This window comes from Phaethon lepturus, unplaced genomic scaffold (genome assembly GCF_000687285.1).
Source record: "Phaethon lepturus isolate BGI_N335 unplaced genomic scaffold, ASM68728v1 scaffold21081, whole genome shotgun sequence".
Taxonomy (NCBI): Eukaryota; Metazoa; Chordata; class Aves; order Phaethontiformes; family Phaethontidae; genus Phaethon; species Phaethon lepturus.
The window spans coordinates 80,090-98,666 of NW_010517276.1; the positions used below are offsets into that span (position 1 = coordinate 80,090).

Below are 18,577 nucleotides of genomic sequence, written 5' to 3' on the forward strand. Positions count from 1 at the left end.
TCATGGTCAAACATAGGATTGTAGAGTAGTTTATCTGAAATAGGTTTGAAGTCCATCTGAGTCCAATACCTGCCTCTGGCAGCAGCCAATAATGGAATCTTCAGGGAAATGTATAAAAAGCTTACAGTAGGTCAGTATTTGTTTATCACACAGAGATTACAGACTGTTGTGACAAAGTAAGGACAAGTCAAGGATTGTAGGTTTTTTTTTATGTCTTTTTTTTGATGTCGTACCCAGTTCTTATACTCCCCTTCAATGTCAATCCCTGGAAATGAATTTCCATAAACTACTGAGACATTTGAGCATCAGATGTTTTGAGATAGTGAGTGCAAATTTATCTGTGAAATTATTTTTCTGGAATGCGGGGCCCCTCCATACTTGTGTGAACTCATTGTGTGAGTATTGCAAGGGTTGATCAGTTGCTGCTTCTGTTCCTCAGCCTAAAATCTATTTGGACTTGGATTTCTTTGGTGTATTGGTCCAATAATTGTCCCCTTCCTTACTGTGTTTAAACAACACCGAGTCATAATTTTTCTAGGTATAGAAATGCCCTTCACCTTCTTTCTGCTTGGAAGACACAGAGCTTCGCAAAATTGACGCTGAACCCCCCCCCCCCCCTCCCCCCCTTTTCTTTTTTAAATGAACATCAGAATTAATGAAACCCAATTTCCTTAAATTTCATTGCTTCTTGCACCTCTTGCCTTGCCTGCATGTCCCATAGCTTTTTTTGCGGGGCAAGCAGCAATACGTGCTGTGGCTGGTCGAGAGCTGCATGTGTGCTGGTTAGGCAGCCAGTGTGGCCATACTGTTTGTCGAGCTGTGCTTAGACATAATGTTTTGCCAGAGAATTGGTAGATGTGACACAGAGGACTCATTTCAATTCCACTTCAATTTCCTTCAGACATAAGGATTGGACCAGGGTTAATTATATGATTACTAGTTAGTACACTTTATTTTAGCCTTCAAGAGTTTTCTGGACCAACAGTGCAAACTTTGCATAGTGAACGAAGACAAATGGTCATATCGGTTGTGGGGCTAGGCTGGATTCTTTTAGGTAATGTTGCATCTAGGTTTGCTGATTTGTTATCATATTGTTATGGGATTTTTTGAGTCACCAGGTGTATATTATTTCTCTGGGAAGATACCTTCCTATACAGCCACTGTTATCCAGAGCAAGTTTTCTTCTGCTGATGCACAAAGAACTTTGCAGGCTTGATGACTGTTTCAGTGGTGAATGAAATCCCATTTTCTGTATCTTAAGTGTGGCAAAGTGCTTTCCGACCTTCATAAATGTTGTAGGAATACAAAATCATGTCAAAGAGCATCTGAAAGCTTTGTGTCTGAGGTAACATTTGTTTCCTTTTTTGATTATAGGGTTGCATGCTTTTGGGAGGCAGAAAGACGACAGACATTCCACTAGAGGGTTATCTGCTGACTCCAATTCAGAGGATTTGCAAATATCCACTTCTGCTTAAGGTAAACCAAAAAGTATTTCTCCAGATGGTGCTTTTATTCTTGGAGTTATTCTGCAATTTGTTAGCCCTGACTTTTGTTGTCAGTACTACCTTCCTGGTTTGCACTTCTAAGAGTTGGATCCTCTCTGAAGAAAATGGCTTTTTATGGGTACGGTCAAAAAGCTGGCTGATGCTGACAGGCTGCTAAATCTTGTAATGGTGTGGGTAGACCAGACAGGGTAACTTACTGACTAATGCCTTTTGACTTCGGTGCTCTTCAGATGTTTCCTAAGGCTTGTGAGTGCTATTTTAGCCACTTCCTGAAAAGCTGTGTTCAGGTAGAATTATATCAGTGTTCTGAGGGACTGGATGGCTCTGGGGACTGGAAATGGGATACATCTTTCATCACAAGGTCTGTAGTTTGAGTGTGTTCAGGTCAGTAATGATCAAAATCCTGTATCTGACAGCTGTTTGGAGGCTTGTTTGAAAACTGTTTCGTCGTCTCATCTGAGTTCCCAACGGATAGGTGTCACTGCAGAAATGACTACTGCAGTTTGCACTAATTGGCCCCCTTGCTAGGATTCTTACTGTAGGAGCTAAAGAATAAAAGACCCGAAAAGAGCTAACTTGCCTCTCATCCCTTCAGGTCAGGGCTGGGTCGCATGCCTGTTGGGGACAAGGAAAGGGAAAAGCAGAAAGAAGTTGCTGGGGGAGCTTGCATCACCGGTGGCCTTGTAGCTACTCTGTGACTAACAGCCATCAATCTTCAGTGATACCAATCTCTTTCTCAGTCAGAGTAACATTACTTTTACTAAAATAAAATTAATTAATAAAAGATATAAGAAGAAATTGCTTCATATTTTGAAAGAAAGGTCCCTTCCTGAATTGTTGAAGAAAGTAAGAATTCTGTGGTGCTCTTGGTCAGACACTGACCACATGAATCAACTGTATGTCATGTAAAGCTATCGCAGTGCTGTGTCCACGCATTCAGCGTGAATAAGGGTTTTCATAGGTACAAGCTGGTTAGCTCAGTACTGATCTGCTGCTCCATTTAAAATTGCTTCATCTGATAAATGTTTAAATTATTTCTTTCCATCCAGTTGGAGCTTTCAGAACCGAATTTTCAAAATGTCTTTAAATGTCTTTCCTACAGGTGGAATCATTCTGTTGTCTATGCAGCTGTGCACAAACCCCTCTTACAGCAGACATTCATGCGCAGTTCCTTATGGACCTAGCTACTGGGATTTATGGGTATGCAGCCAGTCTATCAGTCCAGTCAGTCTGTCCACGACTCCACTTACAGTTTGAACAAACAAAAGCATGCTCAATTTAGGCACATAGCAGGAGAAGCTAATGTGCGAGACTGCTACAAACATTTCCACAGTATTTATGATAGTCAAGGTAGGGCAAGGATGCCTAGATCAGGAAAGCAAGTAAGTGGCTCCAGCTCTGGTTTATCTTCAGAGAGGACTGGTTACGTAGACATAATTGAAATCCTAATGATGCCTCACTTTAAGTCTGCTGTGTTTATTTGGGGTTAGTGTGGGGAGAATTTGGTGCCCGTTCAGTCTGTGGATCTGCGTGATGACTGTGAGCAACATCCATGTGCACAGAAAAGGAGTTCCTATAGCATTTGATATGGTAAACGGACCAGGGGATGTGGGGACCTTAAAGTGCACATTCTTGACCAAGTTTTTTGATAATGTTTATGTCTTCTAATTTTCACTCTGTGGTGTGTTCTGTGATTGTTATCTAACTGCGTGTTCAAGACTGAAAATCAGAGATTGTTTTGATTCCTTACAGAGGTGCCTCTTCTATTTCCCAAGAAACTTCAACTAGAGATAGTGACTGGGTTTTTACTTTTGAACTGATCTTTATATTTGTGCTGTTACTACAAAATGTAGAGTTAATATCCTGCAGATTTCCTGTCATGGTTACCCTTCGTGTGAAGGGAGTCATTAATGGGTACAGAGCCTGAAGAACAGGTTTCTTCATCTATTTATTCCATGTTGGAGACATCTTAATCCAGCCAGAGCGGTCAATATCTGGTGTACCCTTTCTATGCTTAACTAAAAGTGATCTTTAACCAGTTCTACCCCACTATTTTCCAAACTTTTCGGACCAAAAGATCACTGTTAGCACTCTGTATTTTTTATATTTTTCTCTGTGTCCTTGATAAGCTTGAAGTAGCTCTGAAGTCAGTGTGGTTTCATGTATCAGATCTGACCACTCAATATGTGGATCACCAGTCATCTCTCAAGCACAGTTTGGGGCTCTCAGCTCTAAGCTACGTACACAGCTGTCTTAGAGACCTCCCTACATTTCTTCACCTCAGTGCTGCTTCTTTTTCTCTTTTCAGTATGTCTTGGTTGCTGAATCACCCATTGCTAATGAGACCTGCTTAATTCCTAAGCTTTCTGGAAAACATGATTATAAGTGGTATATTTCTATCAGTTTGAATAATCTGTAAACTTTTTATCTACTGACAGAAGCTAGACTTGCAAATTAAAATTTCTATTCTGCTTTAAAGGCTCATCAAAATGCTAGAATGGCAGAACCTGCCAATGCTACTAATTTTCCTGAAATCTCAGGGCTTTTACTCAAATGCCATGAGGATGCTGGTTACAGAAACACACTCAAAAGAAACACACACCTTGGATTACAAGGTAGTAGCATCATTGATGCAATGACATTTTGGTATTCTTCAGCTTCAATTTTCTCATTCCTCTGTACCGTTTTAGGACAGGTCTTTCGGAAAGTATGTATCAGGGATTGGAAGAGTTATGAATGGACCAGTTTTATCTTGCTTTTCTTTAAGAATTTGTTTCGCAAGAGGGTATTAAAAGAAGATTAGAACAAAACAAATATTTTAAACCATAATTCAGATCTTTCCAAGTTCAGTGGCAACTGAAGTCATTAGGCTCTGGGGATCAAATACAGGTCAGTGGAAATAAACTGGTGGTTTCCACTTTCTCACATGTGTACAGTTGTATATGTCAAAAAGGGAGACCCAAACCTACCTCCTTTGAAAGCCAAAGCCAAGACCTACAAGGCCAGGGCTTCAAGCCACAGTGGGGTAGAATAAAGATAAATCTGTCCTCTGATGCCAGCACTGTGACTGCTTTTGGGCCTGGGGACTCTGGTGTTTGGCTCTGGTGTGGTTCACCGAGACCCATGCGTACTTGTTGAACAAATAGCCATGAAGGGAGCAAACGGGAGGAGCTGTGTCGCGGCATCTCGTGATGTCCCATTCCTTTTTTCCTATGGATTTCTTTTTGTATATAGGGTGATATAAATCACACGCTGTTCACTACTTGAAATTTCCTGGACAGGAAATAAAAGTTTTAAGAAAAAGCTGAGGGGAATTTTGTTTCAGTTAGGCAACAAATCTGCCTCATTCAGCGAGACTATGCCATTACTAGGGGTTGTTCAGTTCAGAAAATATCTGTGATCAATTGATGCTGATTCTCAGAAGCAGTGATTTCATAGTGAATAATTGTATCCCCTTCAAGACTTGTTTGATACTTGCTAGCACGAAATTACCAGAGTGGACACGAATGTTTCAGATGTGAGAACAGCTGAAGGAAATTACAGGCTGATTTGCTAGAGCTGACCAAGAAAATGCAACTCTCCAAGCAAAAAAAAAAAGCATATTTTAAAATAACACAACCCTCAAATTAAGTGTTTGCTCTCCCTTTGCTGCTGAACTGCAGTTATTGCTCCTGAAATAGCTATTTTGTATTCATGGGGATTGGATCTTATTTTATCTAATTCCCAGGGCAAACAGATACTATTGTATTCCAACTGATTAGAAAAGTCATAGACTAGAGCTATCCTACTTTCCTCTTTTACTTTTTGTTTTTAGCAAGAGTTTGTGAACATCCAGCTTTTCTGATAACTTTGATACGACCTTGTTATATAGCATAAGAATTTAGTACAGCTAAGTAGTTAGGTTTGATAAAGATAGTATGAACACAGTAACTCAGACTTGTCTGTGTGTGAAAGTCAACCTAAAGAGTAGAGTAAGGCACATATTTAAAACACTGTAACTATTTTTTTTATTAATACAATATGTGAGTATTCTTTTTCAGAATAATAGCATCTAGCACGGTGTTCATTTGGGTTACTTAATTAGGAATAATGTACTGGAATATCTCCAAGTGCAGATATACCTTAAACATATATTACCAATATAAAGGATGGCATCCTGAAATTGGTGATCTTGTGTTTTCTCATCCTCTGATGAAGCTATTTGGTTTTTTGAACTAACAAATGATGGAGACAAAACAATGATTCAAATGATGGTGATTAATAAATTTCAATTTTACCTGTAGTTTCCATTTTTTGTGAACTAAATATTGCAACTTTGGAATGGCTGACTGGAAACAGGTTTTTTGGTTGGGTTTTTTATTTTTTGAGCTTTAAAATTTTGATTGTTTTCTTTGGAACACTGTCTACTTTGCAAGGCTTATATATGGTTTGAAGGGTGGGACTCAAACCTAGCTGTAGTGTTTCATAATCTCTGTGCTTATAGAGAAACACTGATATTAATATTTTTGTGCCTAATACAGTTTTTGTCTGCTTCAGATAGCATGCAAGAAAATTTAGCATGAAATTTGTTGGTCAGCAAATTACTTTTATCCCCAGTCCAAAAGCTCCCTAATGTGACTTCCACTTCTTTTTCTTGCTGTCAAAGTTCAGCAAATGATTTGAACTGTATTTGGGAGTGTAGGATTTCTAAATATTTGTTAGCGATGAGCTTCATTATAAAATTTCCTTAAAGTGAGAAAGGGGCTTAGACTAGACTTGAACAAAATGAAACTGTGCTGGCTGTGATGGGCATTACGATTTGGTAAGAAGAAAAGAAGCGAAGGCAAACGGATGCACAGACCTTGAGAGCATATACTGTGTGAGCGTCTTAAAACTCCAGCGCGTGTACGTACACTGGAAAGCTTTCCAAGTGAATATTTCTAGCAGAACGTTTTGGGTTAAGGCAGCTCTGTCTCACCGATGATAATTGTATGACTCTGTATTAATTAGTGTGAACTATAGTACTTAAAAGTAGAAGCAGTTGTTTTGTAAACCAATCTCTGAACAAAAATAGCCTTTTTCCCTTAATAAAGAGCATTTAAGTCAGCAAGAAGAAAACCCTAGGGGAGTGGTGATCACGAGTTAATCACACCATTGGGGGTGGGGATTAGGAGCAGTCCTTTCTGTCTCCTTCCTCCCAACACACCAGGAATGTGCAGCGCATGATAGCCGCAGCCCTACAGGCTCCTGATAGCCCAGTGCCTGTCGCAGAGGTGGTTTCTTGTTTGATGTCTGTTCTCGTAAGGCATCGCTCGGACTCCAGCAAGAAATGCACATTCCACCTCTGATCCTTTAAAAATACCTCATAATGTACACAAGTCCGCGGACGATTTAGGGCAGTAATTACGTATTGCTTCATGTCATAGAAGACTCATTGGTCCTAGGAGGGAAAGAAAAACCTGAATGCAGAAACGCTGAGTGACCAGATGCAGAATCCTCTTGAAAGGGAAAGCCCAACAGTGAGGCACACACAGGCCTTAAGAAATGCAGTGCCTGGACTTTGAAAGGGAAAGAACGGGAAAGATGGGAAGCCAGTGGTGTGGATACAGAGCAGGATAGAGAAAGGTTAACTCACTGTCTCCCCTCTTTTCCCTCTCCGTTTTTCTCAGGGCTGTTTAAGGAACAGAACCTTCCAACTGGATGTTATTGAATATATTTAATCTTTGGGGGTTTAGTTTTTTGTCCTCCTCCCCGCCCCCCCAAAGTGCTGTTGCTCTTAGATTCATGACATTGCCTGGTAGAAATCCAACTCTGAGGCACAACATTAAGAATTATTTATACCCTACAGAGTTGTAAGGAACACTGCCAATTTGTAAATCATACTTCTGTCTTCCACACTTCTTTTATATAATCACAAATAACTTGTAATATTTATAAAACTGGAAACATGTTTTTGTTACATTTTAATTTAGCATATGTCATAGATTTGATGGTGCATCGAATATAATAAGTTTTACTGATTTATCATTGCTTGTCTAGTCTTTACCCTGCAGAAACATGACATCAATTAGAAATTCTAAAAATATACAGAATAAAAAAACCTGCTTGGCAGGTACACAGGTAGAGCCTGGTGTAACATTTACGTTCTGCTTAGTTGAAGTGGAAAATATTTTTTAATACAAGCAAATATTAAAAAATGTAAAATATGAATATAAACCTCCTGGAAACTTTTATATTAACAGAAGGGTTTGGTTTTTTTTTAAAGCACATTTTGGAACTGAACTGTTTATTAACACAACTTTTTGAACTGATAAACAAAGAAATATGTTGTCTTTGTTATCTCTGTAATCTTGAGATATTCAGTAAGCAACCAATGAATGTGTCTCTCAAACTGTAATATATGCATGCAGTGGTTTGTAGCGCAAAGCGAGACAGCCTGTCAAGCAATTATTTGCACCAGTCAGTGCACAGTGTTAACATTCATTGCACAAAATCCATGTTAAACCATGTCTGAGAGGCCTCAAGAGTATAAAGATAGGAGGAAGGAATTTTTAAAATAGAGACTTGTAAAATTCATCTGCAAAACATGTGTTCTGTTGTCATTTTTAAGTACACAATCATTTTTGTGTGGCAGGAGAGGACATGGGGAAGGATGACAGAGACTTCTTTTTTAATAAAGATCAGCAAAACATCCTTTTTTCTAGGAAATATTAAACTTGTGTTTACATTTAAAAAACCTCTAGTTTCCTCTGCCTGCCTGCATTATTTGCTCATCATCCCTCCTGCCACCTCTTTGCATCTTCCTGTGTAATATTCTTTTTACCGAGTTCTCTCCTCTTTTTTTTTTTTTGGTTGGTTGTTTTTTTGGGGGTTAACCACAATTAGTGAATAGACAAATATGAGCTTTATGGAGGACAAGACAGTCATACCCAAGGTTTACCATCTGGTCTGTCTCTCAGCTGCCTTTCAAAATGTCAAATGCTCTCAGAGTTTACACATCATAAATCTGTCAAAACAAATAAGCACCGAGAGCTCCCTGACTGATTTCAGAAGTGCTAGGCTCTGCAATTTTGGGGAATGGCAGTCGGAGCAGCAGGACTCTTCCTCACATGGCTTAAGACCGGGCAGTGGTGAGACGAAGTTCTCTGACTGTCTGTGCTGCTGAGGCAACTGACTTCCCCAGCCAGCACCCTCCCTGCCTTTTCCAGCCTCCTCTCCTGCTCCTTGGGCAGAACTGCAGGCAGCTAGCAGGAGTGGGGAAGATGCTGTGTTTATTGCAGCAGAGGGCTGCTGTGAAGGGGAAGTGCTTTCTCGGTATCTTGGTGATATTTCAGAAAAGGGTGGTTAGTGCTAGTGTATACATACCTGTTTCCAGAGCAGTGTGGGTGACACCTGAGCTGCAGAACTTATTTGGTTTTTAATGAGAGTCACGTAGCAGAAATTCTGCACTCTGTTTTGGAAGCGTGGAGCAGTCTAGTGTCACCAAGATGCAACATCTCTCTCCTGCCTTTCACGTGCTAAAGGTGACTTCTGTCTAAAGACCTTTGTAGAGCAGATCTATGAATCAACACAAGGACAGAGAAAGCTCCTTGATTTAGCAGCTCAGAGTGTCTGGATTAGCAAAGTGGTTTAATTAGCAGCTATTACAGTTACTGTAAGTTAATGCAAGCTTCAGCAGATCTTGAACTTCAGCCCATATCCCACTACTCTGTGACAGGCCATGTAACTTGAGCTTAAAAGTACCCGTTAATTTGGTCTAGAGGTTGTGTGTGGACGTAAGTCAGTTTAGGAGCAGTGCTTGTATTATAGGGTTGTGTGACTAACTCAGGCAAGGCAAGCCCCAGTAATACTCAAGGTCATACCTGAAATCAGAGTGTCCGCACCAAGCAAGACAGCATGGCACAAACATCTTTAATGCCAATATGGCAAAATTTTGTGTGGTGAAGAGACACTTACTTAGGTTAACATGCTGATGTGGAGAAGCAAAAGGCAAATCAAACCACAGAGTCAGCCTAGTTGGAGTCCATGACAGGCATTTGGGGATTGCAGTCACTTATTTTGGATGAACAACTGTAACAGGCTGTCTTTGCCCTTAGCTGTGGGAACTATGGATTGAAGCAATTCAGATATGTTCAGCCCACACTGCTGTGCAGGGTCTCTGGCTATATTCTTGTGTCTTATGCAGAATGATGCAATTGAGCAGCAGTTTGCCATTTAGACACAGGACTTTAAAACAACCAAATAACATGTTGAGGCAAAACAGAACATAGTGAGAAAGTTAAATGTTCCAGGCAATGTAAAAATGTGGGTCTTAAACACCATATTATGTATCAAGATGAAATTACCAGCCTTAGTTAAGGCTTCTTTAATGTATCCTTATCCAATTGTGGCTGACTATAAAATAGTATTGGTCTAAAAAATGATTAATTGTGAGTTGACAGTGGTTGCCTCTTTTGCCAAACTGGTTAATATTATCGGGTCCCAAGTTTTCCCACTACTGTATTTCAGTGGGCAGCATTTAACTGGGCTGCTGTGCATTGAATAAAGTGGAGCAGAGTCTCTTAGGAACTCCTTCAGAGCAGACATGTTGTTCATCTCTATGTTAATCTCTCCAGTCAAAACATGTGCCCCAGCCTCCTAAACATAATTTGGGGAAGAGTCCCTGCTAAACTCCCGCTGCTCTCTTGGCCTCTCCCCCTCCAGAACTTGTTTCCACTTTGACTTTTGGGGGACCCTCTCCACTTGCCATGGGCCTGTCTTGGAGTTTAAAACACTGAACTGAGTGCCAGGAAGTCTTGGTTCTGCAAGTGACTTGCCATTGGACAAGTTAATCTTCTGTAAATGAATTTCCTCCTTCATAAAATTATTACTACATTTCCTGACACATAAAAACATGGGACAGCTACGGCTAGTGCGTTTCCCTGCAGTTTATGGACACACAGACTCATCATGCACAGAGCTGTAGGTGCTTATCTGCATGGTTGACCTTGGCCGGCTGCTGGTTGTCCACCCAGCCATTCTCTCACTCATACTGTTTGATGGGGTGGGGGAGAAAATAAGATGAAAAAATGCTTGTGAATCAAGATAAAGATGGGGAGATCACTTACTAATTACTATCACAGGCAACACAGATTTGACTCTATTTATTGCTAATTAAAATATATTTGGCTGGTGAGAAACAAAAACACCTTCCCCCACTGTGTTCCCCAGGCTCAAGTTCACTCTTGCATTCCCAACTCCTGTACTTTCCCCCTAGCCCTGAACCCAGGCGTGTGGGGAATGGGGGATTGCAGTCAGTATGTCGCACTTCTTCTTTGCTGCTCCTTCATCCTCACACTTTTTTCTGCTCTAGCGTGAGCTCTCCTGGGGCTGCTGCTGTTCTTGAGGATAAACCTGGTCTTTTGTGGGTCCTTTATGGGCTGCAGTTCCTGTTAGGAGAGCCTGCTCCTGCATGGCCTCTCTACCTGCCATGGTTTCTTTAGGGAACATCCACCTGCTGCAGTGTGGATATCTGCTCCGTCGTGGTCCTCTCCGTGGGCTTGGGAAAGATACCTGCTCCAGCATGGTCTTTCCATGGGCTGTAGGGAAATCTCTGGCACCTGAAGCACATCCCCACTCCTGGGAAGGCACCTCACAGGCCTTGGTGCTCCCAGGGCTGCTTCTCACACGTTTTTGCTCTCTGCCTTGCCACGTTTTGCCCTTTCTTAAACACGTTTTCACAGAGGCACCACCAGCTTCTCCAGTGGGCTCAGCTGGGTCCTGCTGTGGGTCTGTTGCCGGCTGGAACCGGCACAGGGCAGCCCCTCACCTCAACTCTCCTCCCCTGCCAGCACCTGGGTACAGACACCCGCTACGCTGAGGTATCTCAGTGAGGAGAGGTGTCTCACTGGAATCCCGCTTTGGGCCCTGAGACGGGCTTCTCATGAGGGCAGTTCCACTCAGGTAACGTTTGCACGTTGGTTGCATTGTTCTGCTGGTTACAGATCTAAACAACCTAGGTCCTAAAGCTTCATATGGGTTGGGATTAATCTATAGCTGATCATTTCTGTAAGTACTGTGGGTGGGGTATACAGCCTAGCATTTTTCCTGTAAGGCCATAGTTCACAGAAAACCCCACTTCCGTAGCTCTAGTGGTTCCTCATAAGACCTGCTATGGGCAGAATTTTTATCTGATCGAAGTGGCCTGATCCAGCATCACTGAAATACTGGATGAACATCACTAGGGCTGGTATAGCATCTAGCCATGGCTAGGTCAACAGTCCGTCACATGTCTTTGAAGTGAGCAGTGTTTTTTATGTAATCTTTTAATTTAGTTGGCCTTAGTTCACACTAGTAGCAAACATATATGACATAGGAAAACATATTTGGCTTGAGCTCTCCTAATTTGTCATGTTTAACATGAGTGATTACTTCATTTATGTAGCAGCATTCGTATAAAATGGCAACCTTGCACAGCTGAAGAACAGAAAACAGCATCTACAGTAACATGCTCCTAAATTCTCTTTAATTTTGCAGTGGTTCTGGCATTTTCCTGTGGGATTTCACTAATGCTTATGCCTTTCTATAACCCGCTTCTAAGTTTATGTTGCATGTTTTCTTTTTTTTTTTTTGAAGGAATTAGCTAAGAGGACTCCCTCTAAGCATCCTGATCACCCAGCTGTCCAGAACGCATTGCAGGCAATGAAGACAGTCTGCACAAATATCAACGAGACCAAGAGACAAATGGAAAAACTGGAAGCCCTTGAACAGTTGCAGTCCCACATTGAAGGATGGGAGGTAGGACGCAGGACTAGCAAGCTCCTTGGAGACAGTTTGCTACACAGTTTAATGGGCTGAAGTTTTGTGACTCATACTGCGTACAGGGATTTCTGTTTCTTACATGCTGTGTATATGCTCTTGAAGGTGTGGGTGGCATCACTGACGAGTTTAGAATTTAGTATTTATTTTGGGTATGCAGGCTACTGCTAAACTGTAATAGAATAAATGGACTATGAAAGAAAGGAAGGTGTTAGAGCTAGAATGGACTGAAATTTCAAATGGGCAGATCTCATTTGAAAGACAAAGAAGTCTAGAAGATGAAATCAGGGCTGGTCTCAATAATGGAAGTTTCTCTTTCCATTTCTACAAGCCTTTAGTTTTTCTGTGAGCTTTGAAAGTTAGCTTATTTAGCTTCATACAGATTTCCTGTATAAAAGAGAAAGGTTAGATGAGCAAGCATTAGGTTAGAAAGCAAGTGGTATATTTATGTTTGTTCCAGTTAAGTAACTCATGGGTGGGTTTCTAGTGATTTGTTTATCAATAGGTGGATCTGTGTAGGTAGAAGCATTTACAATGGAAGGGAGAAAAATTAGAGATCTGGAAAACTACAATGTGAAGCTTGGGGGAAGAGGAAATCTGAAAAAAGAGCCACTCAGTAGAAATACTGGGAAGTCAGAATGGTGTGTAAAGGGTTGGCAGCTTATCTTGTGATGACTTTAGTTGAAAGTTCTTGAATCAGTGGAGTTGGAAGCCTCTGGGAGGTGCGCCACAGGGAGTCAGTGGTGTTAAATGGTCTCATGGAGAGAATGGCGTTGGCGTTCAGTGATGCTGACATTTAAAATGTTGAGGCTGATCATTGCCAGCTGAGGATTTCTTAACTGAGGACATTTTATTAGAGGTCATGTAAACTTCCTAATGTTGGGACTCTTGGGTGCTCTCTGTGGCTCTCTTGGGTTATTTTTTTATCTTTTGTGTATGTTTTAAACCTTGCTCATTTTTTTCCCTGAAGGATGTTCTTGGCATCCAGCTAAAGATGTGAGAACAACCCAGATATCCAGCTGTGTATTTTTTGGATAGTAAGCTCAGCAAAGTCATATAATGTTCTATATAGCAAGACTTCTAGAAACAGATAAAACCATTTCAGGTTCAGTGCAACTCATGGGTCTCTAGGCAAGAGACATGGTTTGAACTCTGAAGCCTGAAGCATGACTATTAAAGTGTCCATGATACTATAAATGAAGTGGTATCCAAACTTACTGGGTTTTGTTGGGTGTTTTTTGTTTGTTTGTTTTTGGTTTTGGTTTTGGTTTTTTTTAGGGTTTAACTTAACCACAGCAACATTCTGGGGCTGAAAACCCTTTCAGATTTGTTTATATACACTGTTTTGTAACAAAGTCACCTAGGTCACTCAGCTCAAAATTTCAAAAAGGAAGAAGTGTTTTTCCTTCCCAGTAAGCTGTGGAACATTTCTAAATTTAAATTAATTAATTTAAAACTAATTAATTAAAAGGAGGAAAACTAGATTATATTTCACAGATACATGCCAATGCTCAACATGGCAGCATTTTTTTCTTCTGTATATGTAAGAAATTTGAAACTGATTGACAGTTTCCTGTGATGGATTTTTACAGTGCTAGGGGCCTTGTAAATTATGGCTCTAGAGCAAAGTGCTAGTTTGTAAATAACTGGTTTTATTTTTTTCAGATGTATTTCACAGTTTATTTCTAATGAGAAGGGTTCCTAATTTCTATCTATGGAAAGCTGCAATTGCTGGATTAAATAAATTTTTTGCTTAACAATGCAGCAATATAAGCCACCGAGCCAGCTGTAGGAGGAAGTCTATAAAGCAAATTTATGCCTATTTTTGATTTATCTGATGCCAATCTCGTCTATGAAATTGAAAATTTCCCTTTTCCATTAGCATGGATATGGATTCTGAAACACTGGTGCCATGTATATACAGTTACATACCATACACGCTAATTTGATAAGGCCTACAGCTTCCAACTGTTTTAATCCAAAGCATCTAAATTGTCAAAAAGAAGTGAAGATCAGCATACTTACGGCCAAGTATTTTACAATTATAAGGGATGTAGCCTGAATGTGGGGAGTGTGCAAGCAGTCCAACATGGAATTTGGCATTAATTTGTTCACATAATTTGGAACAGTCTCCACCTTGTCTGGTGTTTCTGTTTAACCAAACTAGCAGTTTCACTGGTTTCTGTGACTTCGCACTTCCTTCCAACTGTCCCAATAGACCATCCCTGATCTGATCCTCATCCTGTTGCCATCGCTGCCACCCTCAATATTTCCAACATGAAGAACAACGTAACATCATTTTGCTTCTGCAGTGTCTCTTCTTCTTGCCCTTGAGAGCCATCTGTAACTTCGATAAGAGCAGTAGTTGTTTTTTAGAGCACTTTCCTCAGTTCATCATTTTTTCTTCAACATCCCCACCCACCAGTCTGCATCTCCCTCTCTAATACAACTATCACTATCAGACACTGAGCCTGTACTGGCATCATCTTGTCAATCTCTTTCTGAGACAGATTATAATGAGCGGACATGTTAAAGTAGGCCAAGTCTGGGAAGCTGCTGAAGGCCTGCAGCTTAATCAGAGGTCTGTTCATCAAAATGAACTCTGCTTAGATTCATTCTTTTGGAATGCACAGAATCCTTGTAGATGTATGTTATGGCTTAGTCTCAGGCAGGTCAATTTGATTCTGGTTAATCCTTCTGGGAAACAAAGATTAGTTTAAAAAAAGGGGAAAGAAAAGTAGAGGATGCATGAGAAGACCAACTTTTGTATACAATGTTTTTGTTTGCTTACTGATGAACAAGTTAATATGCTGTTTCTATTAATTCTGTATTGATTTTTCTGTGGGGAGAGCTTTTCCTCATGAGTCCTTGTGAATTATTTTTACTGAACAATTGCTACATATCCCCAAATTCTCCCAGTCTGAAATACATAGGGAAGCAAAACCCCCATCACAGAACAGCATGAGTTGTAAGATATGTGTTAGTACTTAGGCAGAACAGTCATTTTATAATTGGCTGTAATTTGCAATTCTACCAGCTATGATGTTTTGTTCCCCTCCTCCAGCTTAGTCCCACTTAGAAAGGTGAGAAATCCTGTGTTGTCTCTGAAAACATCAAATAAAACTTCTTACTCTGTTCCTTACTATTGAAAAACCTCTCAAATGGGTATAAATGGGAAGTAGCTAGGTCAACAACAAACAGGAAATGCATCAACAGTATTTAGATACCATCATGACGGGTCTGATGGAAAAATAAAGATTCTTAGATTTTAGGGCGAGAAGCAACCGTTGCAATCATTTGCTTTCACTTCCTGCACGAAGTAGGCCAGATAATTTTGCCCAGCGATTCCTGTGTCGATAAAAGATTGCCTTCAATTACTGATGTTACTGTGCCCATTGCTTTTGCTGTCTTTGGGTATCTTTCGGAAAATTAAGTACTTGATGTTGAGGTGCTCTGAAGCCTTGATTTCTTCCTGGGCAAACCACATGAGGAGCATGTTTTTATGTTGTATAGTCAGTTGGTTTCTGTTCCTATATGTGCATGTGCTAGTAGGCCTTTGGTGTCATAATTCTGAGGTATAGTGATTTCTCCTAGAGATAGTAACAGGTCATTTTCAAAATAAGAAGTGCTCATTTCTGGACATGTATAACTCTTCCTATAGAATTATTAAGAAAATAAAAACATATCAGGACAGCAGATGGAACTATTGCATCTAGCTAGTACCTGCATCATTCTATCCAGAATATATAGAAACACACATGTGGAGCACACAAATTGGTGCTGCACACTTGGCAGCCTTTAGAGAATAGCTGCTTCCTTGTTAACTAAAAGCAAGGTATGGACAGCACAGCTGGCAAGGTTTGATTTAGAAAATGCTGTAATCAGAGCTTTATTCACACCTTTAGAGTGAGTGCATTGCAGATAGAAAGGCTGATTGCAATTCAGTGATTTCCCCTGAATAGCTTGATGACAGCAGACTGTACCTTTCTCAAAAAATCCAAAACAAGACAAAAAGCCAATCACTCATGCAATGTCTAAAATCATTCAAACAAATCATTCTGCGGGGACTTTCTAGATGAAGCTGGATTTCACGCCAGTGCACAGATATGTCTCCAGTTTCTTTAAGTGGGATGAATTGTGTTTTACAGATTTTAGCTATTATTTGTGTATTATTGTGTATTATTGTAATAGCTATTACCCTATTATAATCATAGGGTTAATTCACCTTTGGAAATCAAGCAGTTTTGTTGATAATTAATGTCTTGCAATCCAAAGTCAGTTCTCTTTTCCTGTAAGACTCAAGGCAGTGGGTCATATAATCTAATTTACTTCCTTATCTGCATGCTGACCATGGAAGGAAGTTGCCGTTACCCTAAGTTGTTCTTTCTTCTGACTCAAAGAGAAATGCGTAAACTAATAAAGTGATCCAGAACTTGGTGGTAAATGTTTCCAATGCCTCAGGGTGTTATTCTGAAAAGGGACCTTTATTGGTAGGATGCTCTTGTACCTTCAAAGTAATACTAGATCAAGGAATTTAAGGCTGGTGCCTAAGATTTAACCAAACCATCTTGTTTAGTCAATGGAACAGTTGAGGAGCAGATTCCCAACTGTGTGCATTCAGAATGTGGGGACACATGGAGTTTGTCTGTCCTGAGAGCAACCTGGGACAGTCCTATAGTTGTTTTTCATTTGCGTCCAACTGCTGTGGTCCTAAAGGGCCTCATTTCACGGACTGTGTGATCACTTTTCTTAGAAATAATCTGAGTAACAGTTTGGGGAGTGAACGGTTTAGTCATCTACTGTGGTTTTCAGCTTCTGGGCATCCTCATAGGCTAAAGTGTCTTGAGCACCAAGCTCAGTTATCTCTATGGCTGTCTAGTGCATATAATGGCTTGCACACAGCAGCTAGCACAGTGTCCGGGACCCAACCTCTGATTTTTATGGCTATGTTTCTAACTTCCTTGTGTTTATTAAAACTCCAGAAAGGAGAGTGCCTGCATAAGCTTTTGACAAAAGAGTTGGAGAGACACATCACCACTGAGATTGTTTTGCAGAGAGACGCTTAATAGTGATGCATGTCAGTATCAGAGCTACAATGTTAGGGAAATACCGTTATTCTTTTATAAAGCATTCCTAAAGCCATCACTTGTGATATTTGCAATGATAGCTCAGGATATGAAAGCAACACTAATCATCTGGAGAGACTCAAAACGCAAAAATGCAGCTGCTTTGAGGGTGAAAGATTTCTTCAGGAGATGTCTCCTGGAATTTAATAGGGAAGATTTATTGTAGTGTATGAGGACTCCAAAAAAATATTTGTAATGCAGAGGAAACATGATGTGTTTAGCCGCATTAAGCAATCAAGGACTTCCTCCTTATGAATGCATTAGTTATTTCGCAGTTTAATGACATGCAGATAAAATAACAGTGTTTTAGTAAAAATCCTTCATTTTGCACACAGACACAAACTTAAAAGTAAAGAATATCTCTTTTCTGTGTTTCAGGGGTCAAATCTGACAGATATCTGCACGCAGCTCTTGCTCCAAGGGACTTTGTTAAAAATCTCTGCAGGAAATATCCAGGAGAGAATGTTCTTTCTATTCGATAATCTACTGGTCTATTGCAAGAGGAAATCCAGGTGAGTCCTTCTGTCTTTAGAGTTTTATAATGGGACCATTCAGAAGTTTTGTTAAGTAGAAAGTATGATCAATTACTGATCACTCACTGTATTCCCTGTTGCTCTGTAGGGCTGAGTCACAGGTGTGACTATTGCTATTACTAAGACTATATGAGAAAGAAGTCATTATATGGTAGGATAAATATTTCAGACTGTAATGGGGTCCCCACCCTGCGAAGTGTGCAATCCAAAGACAGAAGTTGATACAGTGCAGGAAAATCAGAGTGAGTTCTTACAGCTGGAAAGCTTCCCCAGAGGAGATGGGTCTCCAGGAGTGATGTGAAGAAGGAGGCATTGCCAACTTTCATTGTGAGGTTATTCCAAGCAGAAGAAGGTGACATGAAAAATGGTATAAAGCCAAGAAAAGAGAAAGTGGAAGACTAAGAAAACATTAAATAGATGAAGGGCACAGAGGAATGAGGAAGAGATGGAAATTAGCAAGTTGCCATTCAGCATTTGCAGTCCAGGTGTTCTGTGTGTTGTCTTCCTTTCTTATCCTAGAAACAATTTTCATCATCATTCCACCTTATAAAACTTAAGCATTATTAACACCTGTTTATTATTAAAATAACGTTGACAGTGTGGAGGGCAGTTTGCTTCTGCAGCAATTATACTGTAT

The 18,577-nt window shown here is 40.3% G+C and overlaps 1 protein-coding gene across 1 annotated transcript in view; it reads left to right on the forward strand.

The window, feature by feature from the left end:
• The window catches only part of PREX1 (phosphatidylinositol-3,4,5-trisphosphate-dependent Rac exchange factor 1), a gene marked incomplete at its 5' end in the record, with an annotated part of 98,995 nt that overhangs the window by 14,340 nt on the left and 66,078 nt on the right, over positions 1-18,577 (forward strand). The window contains 3 exons of the mRNA XM_010296351.1: positions 1,375-1,476; positions 12,099-12,260; positions 17,786-17,919. Coding sequence (XP_010294653.1) covers positions 1,375-1,476; positions 12,099-12,260; positions 17,786-17,919 — 398 coding nt within the window. The remainder of the gene's footprint in view (positions 1-1,374; positions 1,477-12,098; positions 12,261-17,785; positions 17,920-18,577) is intronic.